This window comes from Natator depressus, chromosome 1 (assembly GCF_965152275.1).
Source record: "Natator depressus isolate rNatDep1 chromosome 1, rNatDep2.hap1, whole genome shotgun sequence".
Taxonomy (NCBI): Eukaryota; Metazoa; Chordata; order Testudines; family Cheloniidae; genus Natator; species Natator depressus.
Genome location: NC_134234.1, coordinates 283,152,062 through 283,177,974, shown reverse-complemented (window position 1 = coordinate 283,177,974; position 25,913 = coordinate 283,152,062). Strand labels below are relative to the sequence as shown.

Below are 25,913 nucleotides of genomic sequence, written 5' to 3'. Positions count from 1 at the left end.
GGGGTGGCAGGTGGGATCAGGGGAGAGAGCTGGCCCTGAACATTGGTGGAGCCGGGCTCACCGGGTCCTGAATTTGCTGGAGCCCTGGCACCACAGACCCATACAACTCACTGCCACTGTCAGTGGAGGTTAATACAACTCACTGCCCCTCTCGTTGGAGTCTGTTTTTGGCAATACTACAACCAAAAAACTTCAAAAACAGACTCCTAATGAGAAACTGCTGAATTGGAATTAATTTGCAAACTGGACACCACTACATTAGGCTTGAACAAAGACTGGGAATGGGCAAGTCGTTACACAAAGTAAAACTATTTCCCCATGCTTATTTTTCCCCCTACTGTTACTCACACCTTCTTGTCAACCCTTTGGAAATGGGCCATCCTGATTATCACTACAAAAGGTTTTTTTCCCCTCCTGCTGCTACTAGCCCACCTTAACTGATCACTCTCTTTATAGTGGGTATGGCAACACCCATTTTTTTCATGTTCTCTCTCTCTCTCTGTGTCTGTCTTCCTGCTGTATTTTCCACTGCATGCATCTGATGAAGTGGGTTTTAGCCCACAAAAGCTTATCCTCAAATAAATTTGTTAGTCTCAAAAGTGCCACAAGTACTCCTTTTTTCATCCTCTAAATGTCACTGTAATCAACAGTGAGCTGCTACATTTGTCACTGGTCACTTTGACACTTATTTTCTGGCTAAGGAAACCGAAGTCACTCGATCTAGTGACAAAGTAGCTAAGGTGGGTCAGCCTCCATCGGCCGGGTCCGACCGCGCCCCGGTCCAGCCCGCCCTCCCGTCACCCTCAGGGGCTCCGCTTGGCCTGCGGAAGACTACAACTCCCAGAATGCAATATTCAATAGGGTGGATGTGCTAGACCGAGGCAGCCTTTCTGCTTCCGGCCGACAGGGAGCAGCTGCGCCGCGGGAGGCAACGCAACTTCCGGTGGCTGCTGGGGGTTAACTCGTGGCCTGGAGACGGCTCGCGCGGCAGTGACTGTGAGCGGGCGCGAGGCGATCGGCAGGACGCTGGTAGCAGATTCACCGTCACCATGGTAAGGCCGGGGCCGGCCCTGGGAAGCGAGCGGCGGGGCGAGGCGGGCTCGTGCCTGCGCCAGCTCCGCGTGGGCCGCGACGAGCTGTGGCTTTCTGCCGCCGTTGCCGCCCGCGGCTCCGAGCCCTCCCCCTCCTTTGTGCGGCGGTGGTGCCGCCAGTCACGGGGGAGCTGGACCCTGCCGCGCCCGGCCTACAGCGGAGCGCTGGCCGAAAAGTTTCTCGAGCGGCTCCCCATGCGGGGCCGCGGCCTGGCCTGCGTCACTCTGGGGCCCATCGCCACGGGGCCGCCGCCCCATCCCAGGGGAGCGAGGGGCGGGGCCCGGCCGGCTCTGACGCTGTCGGGTTTGGGGCCGATGTCCCACGTGCCTGCTGGCGAGAGGGGCAATGACAGCTCTGGGACCGGGCAGCGACAGCTCGGCAGCCGCTCTCCCACGGGGCACCTGGGGGTGTGGCTGAGGCAGGCGGCCCGTGGCAGACTCGAGGTTAGGATTTACCTGGGTAGCAGGATCATCCACCTCAAACAAGATAAAATATGTTTAAGGGAGCTAAGTCTTTGTGTTTCTGCACACAAGGCTCCCAGTAACTGACGGGGCTTGGGAAGAAACTTACTCCTTGGAAAAACTTCCAGAATTGGCCCAACTCTATATCAGAACAATCTACTGTGTTAAAAGTTTGCAGCGGTGTAAAATTGAATATACTGTAAATATCCAAACACCCTAATACCACTGAATCATTTGTTCCTTTGCATCTGGTTCTGAGTTGACTTGAAGCTGCTGAAGAATCCCGAGTTTGCTTTAGAATGCAGCATTCGATGGTGTACAACTTAGTTCTAGATTGCTGCTGATTTCATGGGGGCCTTGATTAAGTTTAGATTTCTAATTTTAATGGGCTGAAAGATACTACTATTATGGTGTAATTGACATGGGAAAGGCAAGGAAGTAAAATTGTGATAATGTTAACTTAAAAACATTGTCATCTAACAACTTTTAAGTTTTTATGTTTGTTTTCAGTAATTCCACAAAACTTTGAAATGAGTGGCTCCAATTTTCTGCTGGGTGCAGCAGAGCAGTGGAGCAACAGAGGTTCTGGTTTCCTAATTTTCTGGTGGGTTCACCTTTGCCCTGGTGTAATTAAGAGCTGGCTCCTTTAAACTACACCAACTGATAATGCTCCTCCAGGGTTGCTAGCTAGTAGAGAATAGCTATATTCACTCCAGGAATAGGGGTAGCAGAAAGCTAGTTCACTGCCAGCACAGGTGAAATCTCAGTCAGGGAGATCTGGTTAGTTTCCAGGCAAATCTCTGTGTTCTGCAGGGCAGAACAGGTCAGGAAATCTTATATTTGCTCCGTTAGTTCATCTCAGCAAAGTTGGAGACAGCATTTGAGTTCTTTGGTGCCCCTGAGGTAATAAATGTCTTTCTAAATTAAGAGGCTCTATATAATGTCAGTGAAATGAAGATTTAAAAAAAAAAAAATTAGATAAAAAGTGTGTTAAAGATCCATTTATTACAATATACCTAGGAATAGGGGATATTAAATATTGTAATTCAACCATAACAAAAACATTATTTAATTTCAACTTATGTTTGTGAGGTGTTTTGAAAATGAAGTGATAAAGCTAAATTACATTATGATCACCATTATTTCAGGCATCCCTTTCCTTAGCACCTGTGAATATTTTCAAGGCTGGAGCAGATGAAGAAAAAGCAGAGACAGCTCGGTTGGTGAGTTTATTTAAATATCAGCAGAACTGCTAACACCTTCTATAGGTATGGTTGCCTGACAGCTTCCATTATAAGTAAGGCCCTGTGTAAATCACACTGTCACGGAGGGCATGGAAACCATTAAATTGCCTCCTCTCCCCCCAAATGGCGATCTTTTAAATATTTATTTTTTAAAAACAGAGAGTGTTTACAACAAAGTCTTCAATACAAAACATTACCTTTACTTGCAGTGGTGTGTGTATCCAGAAGAATAGAGTGCTCTGTGCACACAAAGGAATAAGACTGCTGTGTGCATGTGTGTGGAAGAAATTGATTAACTTGTAAAATTCATTCAGTTATTGAAATCAGCTAAAGTTACCTGTAAAATTAATTCCATGGAAGCTCCCTGAAAAGTAATACTTTGCCATTTACACAGTTGAGAATTTTCTTTAAAAAAAAAAAATAAAATTACAATTTACACCAAGCCCTAAGTACAAGACCCTGTTTTCAGTTGCATATAACAAGTTTTAGGCAAAAATGGTTCAGCTGTTTTCAAGAACGAGCTTTGGGGTGGGGGAGTGTGTGTGCGCTCATATTAACAAAATATTAAAAAGTATCTGTTTTGTTGAGAAGGTCTGCTCCTTCCATGCTTTGGACCGAGGATTTGAAATCTGAGAGTGGGATTTCTTTTGCCATTCACATGAAAAACTGCCAAATTTGACCATATTTAATAATTTTTTTTAAAAAATTCAGTTTGCATTTGTTCAGTAGTAGAGACTTATTGCAGTATAATTCTTTGAAGATTTCATCTGTACTGAGAATGCTCCAGCCTAAATTTGTAGGGATTGAGCAGGAGTTTCCATGGAGTTGCTGCTTCCAGCAGCTGTGGGTCGGTGGGGTGCTGGGTACAGAATGAGCAGACAGAGCAGCATCTCTTGTGCTCTGAGTGGCTCCTCTGCTGACACCCAGGTTATGAGGAGAAGGGAGCTGCCTGACTTCAGAGCTGGACCAGGGGAGGGAAGGGGATGGGATATGGTGGTGGAGGGAGTAGATGAGGGCAAGTAGTTGTGATTCCTGACCCTGTTATGGTTTAATCTTTAGCTGCTTACTCTTATAAAAGAAATGATGAATCCTTGTCTGATGCTTGTTCACTTTTATTCCAGTCATCCTTCATTGGTGCTATTGCCATTGGAGACCTGGTTAAGAGTACTCTGGGACCCAAAGGCATGGTAAGATATCTGCAGGCTCTCAGATAACAGTCGCAAAGACAGCTAAAACTGTGGGGTAACACTATGAAGTACATGTTCAAGCAGTATCCCAAATCTTGCATCCTGTAGGACAAGATTCTTCTAAGTACTGGAAGAGATGGCACAGTGACAGTAACCAATGATGGTGCAACCATCCTAAAATCTATTGGAGTAGACAACCCAGCTGCCAAGGTTTTGGTTGGTGAGTTTGACTAGATGTTTTTCATTAAAATATTTGAAATCATCCTTGTAGGTCAATTATTAGATAGATTACTTTAGCAAACAAAACATCCTCTGTGCACGTTTCTTTTGCTATGTAGCAGGTTGATAATATGATGCCCAGTTATTGCAATTAATCCTGCCCCTATGTAGTCTTTAAAAACCCTGTTTTTGATTTCCAAACTAGTGTGTATCCATAATATATAATATTTGTCATTAGTACTGAGCAGTACAGAATATTTGAATAAATAAACTAACATAGTAGTATTCTCTCTTAGACATGTCAATGGTTCAAGATGATGAGGTTGGTGATGGAACTACATCTGTAACTGTGCTGGCAGCGGAATTACTTAGGGTAATGAAACTTTTGTTTTTAAACATTTTCTACTGTATCTGGCATTTGAGTGCTCTGGTACCATATACAGCATAGGGTGCCACCAAGAGAGTAAGCATTAGTGTATCACTTATCAAATTGTTAGAAACAGGAACAAAACTTAGATGATGTCTGTGCTGCTTCTTGGGAGTATCCAGGGTTGTGAAGCACCTTGCTACTTCCTACCCTTAATGTGAGGAATTCTTGTCTGTGTCTGCTGTGTATCAGTTCCTTGACTTCACCAGCCTCTGGCAATGCAAGTACTACCTTCCAGGCCTCTGCCAGCCTCACTCTCTCTGTACAGGCTAGCAATAGGCGCTCACCAACCCCCAAGTCCTCCAACCATCCCTCTGGAATGCCCACCCCCATCTCACTGAACACTTGGAGAACCCTGACTTGCTATTCCTAAAAGAGTAGTGTTCACCAGCCACAAGATTCAACTCAGGATCGCTACCTTACTTTACACATAGCACCTGGGGGAGTGTGGGGGAGATAGTGAAAACAAGAATAAATGTATCAAAGAACAGAGATTCAAGTGATAGAAAGGAAGAATATTGGTAAGAAATGGTTATATATATGGTTTTATATATATATATAACCCTCATAACATGCATTCTAGAGCCTAAACTTAACTCACAAGGCCTCTGTGTCCTACATGATAGCTTGCCCCAAGTCCTTTTTCCAGTGTTTCAACCAAGTTGGCTGAGATCCCTGCTTCATAAGATCAAGCCCACTGGTGGCTTGTCCTCACAAATTAAAGGATAACTGGGGGTTCATCTGCACAGGTTGCCAGGAAAACCACCCCAAAACAAGTCTGGTTCGTCCAAACCACAAAAAGACCCCACCAAAAAAATAGCAAGGGGTTAGCAGTTTGCGCATGATGCTGAATGGGGCATAGTTCAAGGGGGGAAAAAAGCAGTCCCAGAGATGAGTGGGCGGTGGGGGGGAACTGTGGGTACAGATCCATGAAAATGGCCTCCCAACTGCACAAAAAGGAACCCAAAGCTATTTATTATATGCTGTTTACTGCTAAACCTTTGCTGTGTTTTCCTGCAGTCCCCACAATCTATTGAGTAATATTTTGCTCAGACTATAAATGGGCATCCATTGTGAGCCATACAACATTCGATGCACGTGACCAGGCACACGCAGATAAGCATCTCGTCCTTCCTGCCTGTCGGGAGCTTGTGGATCATCTTCTGGTGGCCTACCTTAACTCTCAGACCTAGAGAACTTAACTTTTTCTTACATATTTTCTGTAGATACATCTCACAGTTGTGACCAGTGTGACACAGGCTATCATAAGACACCTTGCATGATACTCTTTGGTTGACTAGTATGTAGACACCAGACCCAGAGGATCTCTAAAACCCTTATGTATTCCTGTTCCCTATGCCAGCTGGCGTTAAGAGGTCCTTGGGTCACACTGTTCTGTTAATATTTATAGTATTTTAAACAACTGTAATCCTTATCTATTACTAACAACATCTTGAATTATTGCAATTGAAAGGATTTTGTCTTCCTCACGCAACTGATATGCAAAAGGTAAAAAGGCAATTTCATTGTTTATCATATAATCAGTTTCGCTTTCTGGCTCTTGCAGTTAGCAGACTGGTACAGTGTTTGATTGCAAACTGAGTTTTGACTCTGAGCTACCTGTGGAGGGAGCTTCAGAGGCAAGGACCTCCTGCTAACAAAGCTCTTCAACAAGGCCTAGAGATTTTAGCTCCAGGAACTGACATCAAGAGCTCCTGCTGATCTTAACTGAAATGATAGGGCTTAAGATGAGAGATGATCTCTTGGGTAGCTGACTTACCAGGGCTTTAAAATTTCTCACCAGCCCCCTGAGTTACACCCATAAGTGAACAGGAAGCCAATGCAAAGCTTCGAGTAGATGATACATTTTAGAATAACCTGCTTGCCTGTTCAAAATATAGCTATGGCTTGCAGTAGACAAAGCTTCCAGATGATCTTCAAGGGCCACCCTGAATAAAGCACATTAGTTGCTTAGGTAAGAAATACTAGCAGCATGAATGGCCACGTCTGTATTTATAGTATTAGAGGGTAAATACATATTTCCTAAATCATTCACGTTAAGATTATTTTGATCGTTTTGGCTGTCAGGTGGATTAAAAGTCTCCTTTTGGTGTTGAAAAAATTCTAAATTATCTTACTGAATAAATTGCCTTCCTCGGTTCAAATTTGACGTTGAAGTAAATTAATTATATGTTTTATGTTAATAGGAGGCAGAAGCATTAGTTGCAAAGAAGATTCATCCTCAAACCATCATTGCAGGTTGGAGAGAAGCTACAAAAGCAGCAAGAGAGGCCCTCTTGAAATCTGCAGTGGATCATGGGTTAGTAAATATCTTACATTTGCAGTAGTAATCTTCTTTGGTTGTCCTGATTAATTTCTGTGTAAACTGTCACAGATGGGTAGGACAAACAGATGAGAATTGTTCAGCAGGAGGAAAACAGTTTGATTTTCTTCATTTTTGTACTTTAGAATATAATATGATCTAAGCAATATTTTTTGAATAGATGTTATCACAATTTTCTTTAGCTAAACTATAAAGGCTTTTTAAAAATATAGACAAATTATCTTAAAATACTAAAAGATGTAGCTGTTTAACTAGAATATAGTTTGCCTTAAAATATAATTTTCCCCTTCAACAAAATTTGCAATTTTGTTCAGATTTTTCAATGTGTACTATAGACTTCTAGTTTCACTTCCAGATTCTCTACATCCATAAACCCAGATCCAAAGTTATTTCAATCTTAGATGGATATGGTTGACTTTAAATCTATTAAAAAAATCAGAACTCGTTTCAGGAACTGTACTACTCCTGAGGGCATTCTGTGCCAAAAAATTAAAAATTCTGCTCACAGTATTTTAAAATTTTGCAAGTTTTATTTGTCAATAAATAAATGCAAAGGCTCCAGCATGGCAGTGGGGAGCACAGACCACTAACTGCAAGAAGTGGAAACTCATCCTGCAGCCCCCCTCCCCCAGCACATGGATTCAGTGGTGAGGCTGCACCCGACCCTGACACAGCACAAGGCCTGGGCCTGTCCCAGAAACATGCTGGGGCCATGCCCGTCTGCACCAGGTGTGGGGTAGGTAGGCTCAACCAGGCAGAATCCAAGTGTGGAGGGGCTCAGTATGGTGGAATCCAAGTGTGTGGTGAGAGGGTTCTGTGTGGGACAATCTGGGTGCAGGCAGCTCAGTGGGGGGGTCTAGGTGTGGGGGGATCTGGATACAGAGTCTCGTTGTGGGGGTGCAGGGTCTTCGGGACTCTGCAGGGGCTTCCAGGTAAAGATTGTTGGGGCTCAGCAGAAGGGTCTGAGTGCGGGGGTCTCAGCAGCAGGAGTCTGGCTGCTGGGGGAGTGGGGCTTGGTGGGGTGGGAGGGTCTGGGTGCAGCTAGTTGGGGGTCTGAAGGTGGGGGCTCAGGGTGGTGTAGGTGTGGGGTTCATCAGGATCAGGGTCTGAGTGCAGGGAGCTTAGTGGGGGGTGGTCTGGATGCAGGGGTGGAGGTCCAGAGGCAGAGGGTCTGGGTGTGGGGGGATTCCAGATGCAGGGATGAGGTTCAGTGGGGTGGGGTTTGGGTACGGAGGGCTGGGGGGGGGGGTTCTGGGTGTACGAGGTGAGGCTTGGCAGGGGTGTCTGTGTATGGGATGTGCAGATGCACAGGGGTTGGGTGGATGGGGGAGCAGCTCTCCATACAGTGGCCCCTCCCCTCTACAGCTGAGGAGTGGGCAGGAAGCAGGGGAGGATGCTGAGCCACCTGCAGCTGGGGGAAGTTTCTAGGGGTAGGTCTGACACACAGCACCAGCCACTCCTGGCAGGGAAAGAGGAAGTCCCGTCCTCTCCTGCCTCCAGCCCAGCCAGGACTAGCAGCTGATCCCGGCTCAGGGTAGGAGCCACTGGCTGGGGTGTCCCCAGCCCCACGGTGATTTACCTCTCTGCCGGCTGCTTTGGATGTGTGAAACGTTGTACCTGCGCTGCTAGGGAGTGGTGCGTGACTGCTCTTGCAGCTTCCCTGTCAGAAAGTCATTTTTCTGCAGGGAAGCAAAGAAATCTGCAGGGGACATGAATTCTGCGCGTGCGCAGTGGTGCAGAATTCCCCCAGCAGTATTCTACCTAGTCCTGAGTTCATATTATCTAGCCTAATACAAATGAAAAAAGGCACCTCTGGCCAGTGATGCTACCTAGGGATTCAGAAGCCAATAGGGATTTCAGATGTGTGTGACAGAAAAGGAGGGTTGTTACCTTTAATAGGCAGAAACCACCCAGCCACCTTTTCCAAATTTCTCCAACTTTGCAACATCATGTCTGTATTGACTAGAAAAAGCTGCAAACAATTTACTTTGGTTCAAACCAAATCTTCAGCAGGTACTGGGAAAATAGTTGCTGTACAAGCTATATCTGAGGATAATGTGTCGTTATGTAATGCATATTCTCCTGGGCTTGGGGAGTTGGGCAAGAGATTTGGACAAAGGTAGCGTTGCGTCCCCTTTGTGCTCACTGTATTCTGGAGCCTGCCTGACATAAATTAGAACCTCAGGGCACCTCCAGTTTACCCTGCTTCTCATGGACCCCATGTCTCTGGGAAGTAGAGAATAGTCATAGTATGGTACACTCTAGCCATCCCCTTGAAACCTTCATTATCCACTTCTGTGCTGTTGCCTGTGAACAGGGCCAAAATAGAGTACTTGCCATTGCTAGGGATCTGCACAAGGGGCCTTCTTTGAGCCACTTAAGACCCCTTTATACTGCCAAGGTGGTGTTATGAGGCCTTAATGTAACTGAGAATTGAGCTCAGTAACTCTGCTCAAATGTTCTGTCCTCATCAAGACTCCTGTAAAGAAGCAGTTCTTCGTATTTGGCCCAAATGATCTGCGCAGTTTCTTGTTCTGTCAATGAGCAATATAGATATGAAATGATCCTTTACCAGTTTTCATAATCAAATACCTGAATGAAGCAGCATCTTGGAATATGAGTTGAAGGTACAACAGGCCCTCTGATACCACACCTGTCATCATGGTATCGGAACGTAATAAGAAAGGTGTGACCGCTCATTCGAGTAATCTGAATATTTGTTACAATAATCTCAGTTAAATTGAAGCACTTAAATACAGGTGTTTACATTTTATTCTAAAGGAGAAATAAAGATCAAAACAAAATACAGTACTGTGTTGGGGTTCCCTGAGACCTTTTCTACTCAGTTCCCCAAAAACGCAGTTTGGCTCCAGTCTCATCTTTCATATTCCTTTATTTGGCATACAGCAAAGTTATGTTGAGTTGATTAGATGCAAAGTAGCGGGGTGGATGCAGGATACAGCATAGATCCAAAGTCATACAGTAAAACTTCCTTATATTCATTTCTACCAACACTAGTTCCTAACTAGTACCTAACTATATGCATCCTACACTTCATGATTGTCTTGGTTACTTTTCGGAACCAATCCCTGTACAGCATGCACTGTTCATGCATAATCTGATCTTCAACTTTTCTTACATTTATGCTTGTTTGCTAATATCAGGATGGCTAGTTAAGATTAGTAGGAATATCCTGACTCCAGCATACTGTTTGTTATGACAACTTAACCTTCCATGCACCTTCCCAATCACGCCCATTAAGAAATGAGGCAAGTTGCTTATGTCAAGTCTACATACTGTTTCTATCTGTGACTTTCTCCAACTGAAAAATGTGGATGATGATTCTTACCCACTGTTAAGTGTTTTGAAATGTATAGGTGAAAGCACTATGTAAGTGCGAAGTATCAATAATATATATGTGCAGTAATGCAAAAGGCCATAAGTGGTTTGTTATCCATTGAGCACCAACTCCTTTTCAAGAAGTGCTTTTTTTCAAATTCATATCCGAAGTAGAGAGTGCTTCATGTAGTGAGGCATACAATGAAATATTTGCAAAGTGCAACTATTCTGCAACTGCACATCACTTCAAAAATGTTGAGGAAAAGTATATAACAATATATGTAAATCTGAGTGTAGTGTATGTCAGTCAGTTAAATTGCTTCTTCAGTCCTGTCCGTTTAATTTTACTCACTTGGTTACGTTGTGTTTGTTTTAGTGATGATGAAATAAAGTTCCGTGAAGACTTAATGAACATTGCAGGGACCACGTTGTCCTCAAAACTACTCACTCATCATAAAGATCACTTTACTAAACTAGCAGTGGAAGCTGTTCTTAGACTGAAAGGATCTGGTAATTTGGAAGCTATCCATATTATCAAGAAACTAGGTGGAAGTCTGGTAGACTCTTACTTAGATGAAGGTATGTTTTATTCAGTGACTGTGTATTTGAGAGTTGAAATTAATACTATATGTGAGAGATATACATATGTCTGTATGTGCTTCAGGAAACATTGGTATTGTATTGGTAGGTGAATCTGTACAAATTCTTGACACATTTTAGAATAATAGTCCTTTTCCCATTTTAAGGCATGCTGAGTTTTTGCTACTTTCTCTTTCACTGTAGGCTTTCTGCTAGATAAAAAGATTGGTGTCAACCAGCCAAAAAGAATTGAAAATGCAAAGATACTTATTGCAAACACTGGCATGGATACAGATAAAATTAAGGTAGGTGATTAATATAATAGAAGCCTTCTTTATAAATTGAGTTAATTTTCAAATAAATCTTACATCTTTGTTTTTAATTTAGGTCTTTGGCTCTCGTGTAAGAGTGGATTCGACAGCAAAGGTAGCAGAAATAGAACAAGCAGAAAAAGAAAAAATGAAAGAGAAGGTTGAACGTATTCTTAAGCATGGAATAAACTGCTTTATTAACAGGTATGTATTTATTGTGGAAGGAATAAGGTATGTGACTGTGTCCCACATGTTATATATTGTTAAAGGCATGCTGCTTCATAACTTTTTTAAGATCCAGCTCTCTCTACGCACACATTATATAAGATTCATCCAGCTGTTTATCATCAGACTTCTTATTTATTGTAACATCTTCAATGAGTCCAATATCACTCCTTACCACCCCGTTCCACTCCATGGAAAACACAATTGCTAAGTAATTTTCTTACCTGTCATTCTGACTGCGCCGTGCCCCCTACCTTTTAAATCCTTCCACTCACTCTCCCTACTCCCTTGCATTATGTTGAAGCTGCTTGTGATTGAGTACAAGAATCTACTTATATCTGCCCCATGTTTTCTGAATCATCTTTGGCCCAGATCCTCAAAGCTATTTAGGCACCTAACGCCCATTGATTTCAATGGGTGATCGGTGCCTAAATAGCTTTGAGGATCTGGCCTTTGTTTCTTACTGTCATCCCCATCCCTTTTGTTGTCAGCCGTGACACCCCTTGTGACTGGTACTCCAGCTCTCTCCGTGTAGTGTTCCATGCCATTTGCTACATATAGAACACCTTTTCTGAGCTGGTCTGCAGAGCCACATTCTTCTTCTTTTTAAAAACATTCCTTAAGATCTACTACTTTTGTGATGCCTACAATAAACAACTGACTGTAAGTTGATCTCTTTATTTATCCATTTCATATACTTATCACTGAGGACTTGCCATTTGAAGGCTGTGATCTTTTGAATAGTAAAACCAATGAGGCTATACTCTTGCTGAAAGACTCACAAGTAACTCAGAGATCTCTGTGAGTCTACATGCCTGCACCAAGAAGGAAGCAGGCCAGACCACAAATGTAGTCTAAGCAGAGGTACCAAAGGAAGACACTCTGCCTTCCCTTCATTGGCTACTCATCCTGTGGCTACATCAAGGCAATTAATTTTACTTCTTGGTTGAGAGCTGTTTACAACATCTGGAGGATCTTTACTCATCCTGTCGCATCCCGAAGGGGTGGGGTATTCTAAACAATTTCAGAGTCTCCCTACCTTGCACCCTCCTTCCCCATCCCTTTTTCAGGGATTTCTCTCATGAAAGACTGTTAAGTCTGAAGAAAAAACAGGACTGGTGCCCAATTCTAGACTCTTTGGTTCTTCAGATAGCCTCTATAATCCCTTCCTTAGATCCTCTTTTCATAAAACAATCCATTCAACTCATAGGAAATGTTTGAGATTCCAAGTGATAAATTCCCACTGCCATTCCAACTGTCAACAACGCTAAGGGTCTTCAACTCCCTGGCTGTGTTAATGGAAGCTCATGTGAAAAAGTAGGGAATCATCTGAGTGAAATCAACACATGTAAGTAACTCCATTCTTCAGCTGTTCACTACCCTGGGACTTGATCAATAAAAAAGTTGATTCTGTTGTCAACCCAGAGGGTAGACTTCATAGGGGCATTGCTAGTTTCGATAACACCAAAGTCTTATCTGCTTTAGGACATATTCAGTACCATAGTCGATCTCATGAACCAGCTGCAGGCTCAGCCTTAAACATGAATAAGAACATAGGGGCCATGTGAGCCAGAAGTCACACGGCCCCTTGGATATATGTCACAAAGCATGCCAGACTTCACCTATGCTCTATGCAAAAATCTGTGCATCTGCCCAGTAAATGTCACATAAATGTTAAAGTGCAAGACCCCCCCCCCCCCCCCAGAAGTCCTACTGTAACTGGTGAAAGAATCCTCTAAATGTAAAAGGAGGTACCCTTTCTCACTGTTGCCATCCAGTACGCTAATGACACATGCTTGAACTCACCTAGATCATCTGCAAATCCAAGGCCTCTGGACTCCTGAAGACGCTTGCCTTCACTTAAACGTACTGGGGTTGAAAGCAAGGCATTGGACACGCACAGCGTTCCTTCCCATATTGAGAGGATTGATGGTCTAGATATAACATAACATGACAGCAATGTCTTGGATAAACAGGCAGGAAGGAGCACAATCATTTCCCTTTTGTCAATAAGCTGTCCAACTCAGCAGTTGGTGTGTCCCACAAAATCACTCTGGTTGCCTTTCATTTACCAGGCTTATGGGATGTCCTGGCAGACTGCCTCAGAAGGCAGTTCACAAATGATTATGAATGATCTTTTAAAGACACCATCACACAAGACATCAATAACTGGTCACTTAGCCATAGACTTACCTCAGATGAGAACAAGAAGTGTGTCGGGGGGTCTGAGTCTGGGCTCCCTATCAGATGTCTTCCTCATTCCCTTGACATCAGGAAAAAAGTACATCCCCTGCCCACCAATCCCATTAATACCAAGGGTCCTAAGTGAGTTCAGACGTGCTCAGCTGTAGTAATCATGCTCACTCCAGCTTGGCCAATGAAGTTTTTGTTATCAGACCTGCAGAATCTATCCACTCATCCTCTGATACTTCCTCCAGACATAATCTTCCAGAACCAGGGACAGATTCTTCATCTGGACCCAGCTTTGTTATCCCTGACAGCGTGGATATTGGCTGGCTAACCATGACTTAAGAGGAGCTGTTCTGCTGAGGTCCAGAATATACCAATTCACCAGTAGGAAAGACTACTATGTTTACTCATTCAGCCAAGTGGAAGAGATTCTCTATTTGGGCCCAACAATGCCAATTCTCTCCCTTAGAGACTCAGGTACTGCTATTTTGGACTACCTTTTTATTGCTGAAGAACTCAGGGCTATCTTATCAGCTCAGTAAGAGTCCACTTGGCAGCATTATCAACCAACCATCTCTCCCATGCAGGGTCATGTGGTGGTCTCCCACCTGATGATAGCTAGATTCCACTAAGGCTTTATGTGGATGTGTTTCCCCTCAATAAGGGGGTCTTCTCCTCCTTGAGACCTTAATATCATGGATGTGGGATTGATATGGTGGCTCTACCTTTTGAGACTCTGTTGACCCGCTCACTTTACCATTTATCCATGAACACAGCCTTCTTGGTGGCAATATGTGACTAAAGGGTAGGAGCAATTCAGGCACTTATGACTTATCTACTGTGTACACTACATTCCATAAGGACAGGGAGACCCTTAGGCCTTATCTGAAATTCTTGTGGAAAGTAGACTCAAGCTTCCATATAAATAAAGTGATCCATCTGTCTGTCTTTTTTCCAAAACCCCACTCCAACCAAGGGCAGGCCAACCTACACTCCCTAGATGTACTTAGGGCACTGTCGTTCTGTCTAGACACCGCTAAACTTTTCAGGAATTCCCCAGACACTGTGTATATTTGCAGATAGGATGGTGGGTAAGACAGTATTTGCCCAGAGGTTATCTAACTGGATTCACAGTTGCCCTAGGGCAACTATGAAACAGCCAGACAAGATCTACCAGTAAAGATTGGAGCCCATGCCAGGTCCCAGGCAGCTACTGTGTACCAACCTGAGACTTGTAGGGCAGCTGCATGTGTTTGGTACACATTTATACAGCACTACTCCCTTGTAGAAGCATCAAGGACTGATGTGTGCTTTGGCAGACCTGTTCTGTGGTAGGTGTTCAGATACTTAGATCACCCACCTCCTATGCTCCAGGTCACTGTATTTGAGTCATCTGAAGTGGAATACATACAACCTGCTTTCCTTTCATGCTACTTCAGAATCTTAAGCAAATTGGATTCTGTATTGGGGAAGGAACTCGGGGCATTTGGGACCACTTTTCCCTTTGGTCCCTTGGGTGGGGGATCATGAGGAGGACTACAGTGCAGGCGCAGCCCCAACAGGCACAGATAGCCAAAATAATTTGAATTTGAACCTTTTGGGTGTATGTGCACCACAAGTGGAATATATCTGGATAACCCATTTTAAAAAACCACAGTTAGAAGTTACTTTACAGTGTCTTAGTTTCCAGTTACTCCCCCAGAATTTGTGTGACTCTTCATGCTGTGTGCTCTTTGTGCAGGGACATTTTCTCCATGTTTGGGAAGTGCCTCGCACCCTGAGTGCATTTGGAATCTAAATAATTCAAAATCCATTTCTGTTCATGTTGAGAAGCAGGTTTACTTCTGTCGCTATCATGTAATTTTGATGAAAGATGCAGTCTTTTGATAGCATAAATATGTGTGTGTGCTTCAATTGTAGGCAACTGATTTATAACTACCCCGAACAGCTGTTTGGTGCTGCTGGTGTTATGGCAATTGAACATGCAGACTTTGCAGGCGTAGAACGTCTGGCTCTTGTTACAGGTATAGAGAAGAATGCTGCATCATAGCAGTATGTCCTGGGTGTTGACATATCAGTAATTCATTTTCTGCTAAATGTTAATGCATGATTCCATAGTTGATACAACTTGCCTTTAACTTTTCATTTTAAGAAAAGAAGTTCATTTAAAAAGTGGTGGAGTAATATGAACACAATTTACTTAGGAGTGTGGGGGAGTTAAATAAAAAAAACCTTTAAGGATTTTTCTCTCAAGGTAAAATCTACCCAAAAGTAATTACTATTTATCAGGGATGAAACCTTGTGCTCTTGATGTCCTTAAACCTCTGATTGCCAGAAGCTGGGACTGGACAGTGGGATGGATCACTCAATAATTGCCCTGTTCTGTTTGTTCCCTCTGAAGCATCTGGCACCTGGCCACTGTCAGAAGAGAGGATACCGAGGTAGATGGAGCGTTCTGACCCAGAATGGCCATTCTTATGTTCTTGATGGCTTTTGGCCTCTGTAAAATACGTTACTTTGCTAATGGACAGCTGTCTACATCCCAGTTAGTACTATTGTCAAAAGGGAAGAGATGGAAACTGAGTTGAACTCTCTTCAATTTACTCTGCTTTAAATTTAAACTTACTGGTGTCATTTGGCACCAGCTCATGAGCCCTACATTATCATAGCATGCTGATAAATAGGATCAGACTATATTTTAAAGGTTACCTGTAAATAACTATTTAAAAAAAAAATCTTCAGAATTATGTGTTTCGTACTCTAAGTAACCAATATAGAAAGTCTGGAAAAAAAAATGGGATAGGCCTGCTGCAGATAAACCTTGCTAGGTATAGCATTGTTTGGTTTTGGGGAAGTATAAGTATTCTAGTTACAATAGTATGTAAAATAAATTAAATATCCCAACAGAAGTATGATTTTTTTAAGGTTGTATTGTTTAAAGATCATATAGGTTTGTATGTAGTGATCATACTGTAGCTCTATATCACTCGCTTAGCATTTTATAAAACAGCAGCCCTAAAGTCTAAAAGGAGCTACACTCATGGTAGTCAAACATTAGAGTGAAATAAGAAATAGTTGAGTACTGGATATGGTTTTCATGTAGGAGCTGAATCTCTTTAATCAAATAATTGGATTAAATTCAAAATTTTAAAGTAATACAGCTGTGTCTTCATCAGATCTCAAAGTGCTTTTGCAGAGGTGAAACAAACATATACTTCTAGGCTCTGTTCTTAATATTTTGATGCCAGGAATCTGGAGTTTCACAATATATACTGTTGAATTTCCCAAACTCCTCAAAGCTGAGCCTCCACTTCAGGAAAATGAAACCAGTTGCATCCTACCATATAGTGATAAAGTTTTATGTTTTAATGTATACATCTTCCCGACTCCTGTGCCCTCCACATGCTTTGGGAAATGGCGGAAACTTTGTCACCGTTTCTTACATGGGTTGAGCAGTGAAATGCTTCAAATAGCAACATTAATTGTCATCATTGACATCTGAGTTAGCACCCATTGAAAAGGATGGAACAGTCCAAGCCTTGGAGGTATTGTTTAGGGCTCTCTGTAAACTCAAACGTCTTTGCATTGGTTTCAGTTGTTTAACAGTTTGGCGTTGTTGTTACTAAAGCGAAAAGATGTATTCTCAGCTCAAGCTGGCTGACTAGTTGTCTAACAAGGTGAAATCCTAATGAAGACAGGGGAGTTTGTAGCTTTCATGTGAGTTAGTAAGTCAAGTTAGAAATTATGGGGAGCCTAGTCTTTAACTTGACCACCTAATTTGTATGTAAAAACTACAAACTGCCTTGTCTTCACTAGGATTTTACATCATGTTAGGTAACTCCAGTTAGACCCCCCACACACACACCTTTTTTTCCCTTAGTGAAAATACACACCCCTTAAAGACTTACTTTGCAACCATAAAATAAGTCTAGCTTTTTTTTAAAACATGAAAGTGGAGACTCTGGGAATCAACTGAGATGTTCGGTCCTGCCACCAATTTTAGAAAACACTAGTGTAGTGTTGTTAGTAGCTAAAGGAAGCTTTAGATCTTCCAAGACTTGACCTAGACTGTAACCAAACAAGTAGTTTAATATGAACTTACATTCATAGGTGGTGAAATTGCCTCAACCTTTGATCACCCAGAGCTGGTAAAACTAGGAAGTTGCAAGCTTATTGAAGAGGTTCTGATTGGAGAAGATAAACTCATTCATTTTTCTGGTGTAGCTATGGGTAAGTATTTTACCATTAACCAACCATTATAATTTCATTCATTTATCACTAGAGCCCTGCCAAATTCTCGGCCGTGAAAAACGCGTCGCGGACTGTGAAATCTGGTCTCTGGTGTGCTTTCACCCTGTACTATACAGATTTCATAGGGGAAACCGACATTTCTCAAATGGGAGGTCCTGACCCCAAATTAAGTTGCAGGGGGGTCTCGGTATTACCACCCTTACCTCTGTGCTGCCTTCAGAGGTGGGTGGCTAGAGAGTGCTGGCTGCTGGCCAGACATCCAGCTCTGAAGGCAGAGCCCTGCCAGGAGCAGTGCGGAAGTAAGGTGGCAATACCATACTATGCCACCCTTACTCTGTGCTGTTGGTTTCAGAGCTGGGTGGCCGGCAAGTAGCAGCTGCTGGCCAAGGACCCAGTTCTGAAGGCAACCATGCAGAAGTAAGGGTGGCAATACCATACCAGGCCATCCTTCCTTCTGTGCTGCTGCTGGCAGTGGTATTGTCTTCAGAGCTAGGCTCCCAGCCAGCAGCTGCTGCTGCTCTCTGGCTGCCCAACTCTGAAGTGAGCGCTGCTGCCAGCAGGAATGTAGAAGTAAAGGTGGCAATACCGCAATCCCTCTACAATAACCTTGCAATCCCCCTTTGGGTCAGTATTCCTACAGTTACACTGGGAAATTTCAGATTTAAATATTTGAAATCATGAAATTTACAATTTTAAAAATCCTATGACTGAAGTTGACCAAAATGGCATGTGAATTCGGTAGGGCCCTATTAATCACTAACCGTTATATTTAACTTGTTCATTAAATGGTTGTCATTAGAATAGATACTTTAGATGCACCTTGTGACAGGTAACATTTTGTCTTAAAAGCTTGGCCAACACTAAGGCTCTTGTCCTTATATGTCCATAGGTTTAATTTTACTGTATTGTGTTATGTACGTTCATAAGTGTTTGCAAAATTGGGACCTAAGACTTTGCGTCCCCTCGCCACACCCCTTTTTGGTAAATGAAACAGTGGTGAGGCAAGTGGCAACCTGTTAGCAGGAATCTTCTAGAATAGATTTCAGTAACTTTCATTAACCAGAAAGTGCCAATACTTCGGATCTATATGTAGTTTATTAAGTTATTGCTTGATATTTGATGCTTCTAAGTTAACTATTTAATTTGCAAAGAAATACAGCAAATTCTATAGTAGGACATGGATGAAAATGGCATGGTTAACGAAAGTTCGTTAGAAATTTTCATTTGTACTGTGAAATGCCAACTGTTGCATTTTTTTTCTAATAGTTTAAACTTGTCCATGGTGATGTCAGTAAAACTAGCATAAATGCTTTTGGGACTGTCTTTTGCTTTTCATTCTGTCAAAATTTTGTTGATGTTCTGTTGGCTATGTTCTTAGCTCTTCGGTTTTGCTATTTTTGACCTTAGGTGAAGCTTGCACCATAGTACTGCGTGGAGCAACACAGCAGATTATAGATGAAGCCGAAAGATCTTTGCATGATGCTCTGTGTGTCCTTGCCCAAACTGTGAAAGATACTAGAACTGTTTATGGTGGAGGTGAATATTAAAGTTCTCTTTTACATTTTCTTTTCAACACTATGTATAACCTTTTCTTGTTGTCAGTCAAGGCAGGTTGTAAGGTACTTACATTCTTTTAATATACAGGTTGCTCAGAGATGCTGATGGCTAATGCTGTCACAGAGGTTGCCAATAGAACACCAGGCAAAGAATCGGTTGCAATGGAGTCTTTTGCGAAGGCCTTGAGAATGGTAAGTTAATGTTCTTCTTCAAATAGTGTCCCTAAGGGTGCTCCACTATAGGTGCACTTGCATCCCTGTGCTGCCAATTGGAGAACTTTGGTAGCAGTGTCTGTTTGGCCAGCACATGCACTGTACTCCATCCTCATGCATTCCTACTCCCCTCCTTCTGCCCCCGCCCACGCTCGGTTTGGAGCCCAGGCTCTGGGACTTGAGCCTGGAAGTCTACACAGAAATGAAACAGCCTTGCAGCCCAAACCCCACAAGCTGGAATCAGCTGGCATGGGCCAGTTGTGAGTTTTTCTTTAGCTGTGTAGGCATATACCCTAAGGCTAAAGGCAGAAGAGAGCAGTAGAACGGGCAGCACACATTGGTTCCAGCTGATTTAGGTGGCTGGTTCAGGGAGATTACAGTAATGCTTTAATAGAAAAAATTCTCCAGCACTGTCTGAACTTCCCTATATAAAATCTTAGAAAATATTTGCTTCATCTCGTGAAAAATGAGACACCACCACAGAAAAGTGAATACAATACACATTAAATGCTAACTTTGCTTGTGCTGGAGCACAGAGTTGGGAAAGCCTGACTTCCAGTAGCAACATTTTAAACTAGGGAAAACTTTTTTCAGAAAGTCAAGTAATGTTTAATTTAGAGAATACTGTCTCTTTAATGACCCTACACAGTTTGCTCTAGCATCACTTAGACTGACATGCGTTGAGTAAAAGAATGTTTTGTTGAAAAATGCTCATCAGCAAGATTACATTGTTAAAATGGAACAAGTGCCACAAGACCAGTTTGAAATCATTAATGAGAAAATGTACTCTTGTGTTCATGTGTTAAATTGAAGGAAAAACCTACTAAAATATCGTAGCTAGCATTCCCTCTACTACTGCTTACAAAGGTCTCAAGCCTGAGGGAATAGTATTCTCATAATAAATGTTTTGGTCTATTTTTTCCAATTTCTTTCTTACTGAAATATATACCTTTAATACAAATTAATAGGATTTTTTTTAAAGAGCTGCTTGTTATCTGTTTCAGCATTAAGGTTGCCATTCTGGACCTTTTCTAAGCTATATATTTTCAACCAATCTAAACACCTCCTTTTGGCCTGCAAATTTGCATGTGTATTCTCAGTGTAGAGAATTATTTTGCACAGATCACAAGAAATCACTGCAAACCATTTTAATTGCAGATAAATATTTTGTTTCAAGTGGTCATAGTATAATTTTGTGTACCTATAAATTAATGAAAAACATTTGTTGATGACCTCAACTGGGGAACTTCTGCTTATATATGTTTTTTGTGACTATGCCTTTCTCTTTTACAGCTGTTTTTGTAACTGAAGAGTAAATAAGCAACCTTAAGTTTGTATAGAGTTGTTGCAGTATGGTTATTTTGTTGTTTTTTACTTGCTTTATTTGCATCCTCTGATCTGTTGTCATGTATATTTATTCTTTTAGATCCCAACCATTATAGCTGATAATGCTGGCTATGACAGTGCAGATTTAGTGTCTCAGCTCAGAGCTGCTCACAGTGAAGGGAAAACAACTTATGGACTTGGTGAGAAATTTGATAGCATGTGAATTGTGTTGAATTTTTTGTCCTTTTTTTATGGTGTGGAATGTGTGCCTTTGCATTGTTGTGACTTACTGGGCGCAAACTTGACTTTTTGATAAAGTCAAGGTAAGAGTTTACTGCATCACAAACAAAATAATTAGGATTTAAAGTATAATCTTAACACCCTAGCATGAAAAATAGTCACACCTATTTGTATCAATAGATGTCCAATTGGATGGACATGAATCATGGTTTCATATGATGAATGAAAGTACTAGCTTTTTCCTGTACTGTCTTAACATGTAATTGTCTCGGTCCTCTGAGGTTATTATGCTAGGAGACCAGTTCATGGTTTGTATTGATCATTTGGAATAGAGATGGCTGTATGGCTATAACCTATTTTTTTACCTTCCTGGTTAAAGTATAAGTATCACATCAGTGAGTGTTAATGCTATGATTCAATCAAGATTGAGTAGCAGCATTAGGAAGTGAGAGTAAATAGATGAAGAATTTGAAACAAAGTGATAAGTAACATAAGGCTGAAAAGCTCCACTTTGGCATGGTTGTAATAGAAAGGATGGTTATAGTAAATAACTTACTACTTTAAGTTCAAATATAGAAGACTACACCTATTCTATAATATGTAAATGTTATTTTCAAGTTCTTAGTTAATAGTGCAAAAAAGTTATAAATATATCCTGAAAATTAAACATATTAATATCCTCATGCCTGTGTTTGCATATCAAATATATACACATGCATAGCAAGAAAACGTGGTACTCATGATGATGTGATGCAAGTTTTATTGGCTTGAATTTGGGATAATTGGTTCAGTGTGGATGTCCACTTTGAAACAGGGGCAGATCAAAGCGCACTGTATAACTTTGTGTGACGGGTCCCATAGACAGTTAGCATGTGGCAGTCTAGTGTTGTGAGGTAGGCTTACACCCCAGCTTGTCACAAACTAACTGTTCAAATACACAAGCCCTCAATAACAGCTTGTATGTACTTAATATATCATGAATTTAAGACCACCATATTGCAGCTTTGTAGGGCATTTCATAATGGAAGATTGATACTGTTGGAAAGGGGATATTCACAGCTTCCCAAGGGAACCTAACACACTCTTCTAGCCCAGGAACATCCCAAGATGGTGAATTTTGGAGTTGACATTTCTATATGTAGAAAATCTATTTTAGGTCATTTGTGGAGATATTTTACATTATCTCCCTTTTAGCCCTGCATAGTTGGACTCATAGTCATTAAAGCACCTGGCTTTACAGGTGGAGGGGAAAAGGTAATAAGTATTGACCCTTTTCTTTAAAATATATAATTTCTAAATTAGTTTTTCTGTAGAATCTGACATATGGATAATACATGGTTGAGATGTAATGTTTTTATCTGTACTTGATTTAGATAGCTTTGTGCATAATGCAGGTTATTAGCAAGCTTTTCCTTTTAAAAAACAAACAAACCAAAAAAAACCCCTTCTGGCAAAGTATCTTTCTTTTTAAAGATATGAAGGATGGTGTCATTGGAGACATGGTAACACTGGGAATAACTGAAAGCTTCCAAGTCAAGAGACAAGTTCTGCTGAGTGCAGCTGAAGCAGCAGAAATGATTCTTCGTGTGGATGACATTATTAAAGCAGCACCAAGGTATCCTAAACTCTGAATCTAAGTTTGGTGTTCTAGTTATACCATTAGAAATAACCCTTCTTTTCAAGCTAAATATTTTCTTTTTTTCCGATAAAGCTATTTTTCGTTTCTACTCTAACATTTCTCACAATTAGTTTGCAATAGCAAAAACATTTGACTCTCCAAAGTCATTGTGATGTTTAAATTAGAGTATGTTCAAGCACCATCTAGTCAATGAAAATCCATAGTTGTGACGCAGAGTTTGATCAGAGCGTGTAGAACTAAACTCTGAGTTCACTGGAGAAATCTGTTTATGGAGAAAAATGGGGAAGGCAGTTTTTGATTCTCTCCGTTGTTAAGAAACCCTAAAAGCTAAAATTGTAGCTGGATGCCCAAAATTTATCTGAAATGGAATCTGTTACTGCTTGTGGCTGTCTGTTTACTATTATTTTGTCTACTTCGGTTGCTGATTGGTGTACTAGGAGTAAAGTTCATCTACCGATCTTAATGTATAACCCACATTTCTTCATGTCATTGCCCGCATGGATTCCACTCTTGGGGCACATGCAAACCAAGAGTAGAATCCAAGTGGATGATACCTCTCTAAAAACTACAGTTACTGTAAAGTAAGTAACATCATTCTTTGGATGATTCAGAGGCTGTAACTTAGAGCATGTTGACATCTGTGTACCTGAAAATATTCTATAATTTTGTACGCCACCTTGAAGAGTCACTTCATATAATTTGTGGCAAAAGATAGTTTTTCCCTGGTTAAATCAAGTCCTGCACTGAGGAATTTATTGGAAATAAAATGATTGCTAATGAAGAATCCCTCATTGTTCCTTACCAGTAAAATTCATCCCTGTGGCAACAGCCTTGCAAAACTAATTTGGTGTTACCTAAACGGTTTTGGTGACACAAAGGGCTTATGTAAGCCCTCACCATATTGGTGAATTTCAGCCTTAATTTTAACTTTGTAAAAACAGACGTTAGAAAATGTTAGCGAATTGTCATGGGAAAAGTTAACAGTGGAGTGCCACAAGTTTCTACTAGAACTGCTGTGTGTTGATGTGGAAAAGGGAATGAACAGGGAGGTGGCAAAATGTGCAGATAACACAATTTGCAATTGTTAGCCAAGTCCACAGAGGATTCTGAGAAACTTCAGAGGAAATTTCCAAAGTTAGGTGAATGGGCAACATGAATGTTGTTGATAAATATGAATAACGCATCTTGGAGGGGAAAATTTGAACAACTTATGCACCCTAATGAATTTTAAATTAGCCATCAGCTGGGAAAGATTTAAAAAGTTGAAATTTTTTTATGTACATAACATATCCAGTTACATTAGTAAAATTATTACTTAAAGTTTTAGAAGGTGTATAAAATCTAATGCTTTAGGTCTCAACTGAGTAATTATTAAGAGAAGACGCTTACTGGACAGATTAGCCCTAACAGTTTATCATTAGGTTGCTTGCACCTTCTCAGGAAGCATGTGGTGCTGAGTACTGTCAGAGACAAGATACTGGATTTGAGGGACTGGGGACACATCCAGATGGGCAGCTCATATGTTCCATACTTATGGAAATAATTGGCATTGACTTTACAGTAGTGTGAAAAACTTAAGGTACTTTAAAAAATGTCTGCTGGACTTCAAGGGGAAGATACCACTCTAAATCATGTGATTTTTCTTTCAGGAAACGTGTACCAGACCATCGCCCATGTTAACTGTTCAACCCATAAGGATGTGTGGACCAGATCTCACCAAGTACTTAAACAAACAAAAAAAAACCCCTGAGAGGTTATGGAACAGAAAGAGTGTATTCATTACTGGCATGTCATTATTACATTTTCCTGCAGATTTAACTTATTTTGTTTTTGTGCTTTAAAAAAGGCATTTTACATTCAAATAAAACATGGGTTGTATGAAACATCTATATTCTTTTTGTTCCTTTCCTAGTTCCCTCAATAGATCCCTGAAATAAAGTTTCAAATTCATATCTGAGAGTTTTTTTTCTTGATAAAGAATGAGTGAGTGTGATCTTGATATATCGAGAGAATTGCAATGGACTTTCTCAGCATCCGGAGCTGAGAAATATTTAATATTGTGACCAAGGAAGTGGATACAAATGACTGTCCTCTCACAGTGGAAGATTTACATTACTACTTTAGCTTGAAAATGATATTTTGGTGCCCACTAACTCAATATACGCTTTGCAGGCTGTGTATTTCCAGCCGTGGGTTTTGCTTTATAACGGGCACTGGCTACGCAGTGCGTTTTTTTGGCAATTAAAAAAGACTGGGTTTAACTTGGATGTTGAAGAAAATCTATTGCTGTTAAGCTTTTTTTATCATTCGGTTAGCACTGAAATTTACAATATGCCATGGAAGGAAATGCAATGACAAGTTGCAGCAAGATTTGTCCTCCGATTGGGAGGTTCTTGGATAAAATCCGTATTTTTATACTGAAAGATTTTAATTTAGTAGAGCTGCTGCTTTTTTCATAATTGTGCATAATATAATTATTTTTAGGATGACTGAACATTGGGGGAAGGGAGAACAGGATTACAGTCTTGGGTGATCTTTAAAATTATTTGTATGTAGCCAATCAAGTGAATGGATAAAGTTATTAAGACAGCTTCATGTGACAAAAGCAGACTGATGTTAATGGATTAGTAGGGGAAGCAAAAGTGGATGGGAACCTGGGAGGCAGTGACCAAGAGATGGTCGAGTTCAGGATCCTGACACAAGGAAGAAAGGAAAGCAGCAGAATACAGACCCTGGACTTCAGAAAAGCAGACTTTGACTCCCTCAGGAACTGATGGGCAAGATCCCCTGGGAGAATAACATGAGGGGGAAAGGAGTCCAGGAGAGCTGGCTGTATTTTAAAGAATCCTTACTGAGGTTACAGGGACAAACCATCCTGATGTGTAGAAAGAATAGTAAATATGGCAGGCGACCAGCTTGGCTTAACAGTGAAATCCTTGCTGATCTTAAACACAAAAAAGAGGCTTACAAGAAGTGGAAGATTGGACAAATGACCAGGGATGAGTATATAAATATTGCTCGGGCATGTAGGAATGGAATCAGGAAGGCTAAATCACACCTGGAGTTGCAG

The 25,913-nt window shown here is 41.4% G+C and overlaps 1 protein-coding gene across 1 annotated transcript; it reads left to right on the top strand.

The window, feature by feature from the left end:
• Positions 1–894: 894 nt before the first annotated feature.
• CCT2 (chaperonin containing TCP1 subunit 2) lies at positions 895–24,774 on the top strand. Its single transcript, XM_074942065.1, has 16 exons — positions 895–1,052; positions 2,702–2,776; positions 3,919–3,984; positions 4,093–4,204; positions 4,500–4,576; positions 6,838–6,950; positions 10,690–10,892; positions 11,097–11,197; positions 11,280–11,407; positions 15,539–15,642; positions 17,729–17,848; positions 19,277–19,405; positions 19,514–19,617; positions 21,065–21,164; positions 22,678–22,819; positions 24,493–24,774. The coding sequence occupies exons 1-16, from the start codon at positions 1,050–1,052 to the stop codon at positions 24,521–24,523; spliced, it is 1,608 nt and encodes a 535-aa protein (XP_074798166.1). The 5' UTR covers positions 895–1,049; the 3' UTR covers positions 24,524–24,774.
• The last annotated feature ends 1,139 nt before the right edge of the window (positions 24,775–25,913 follow it).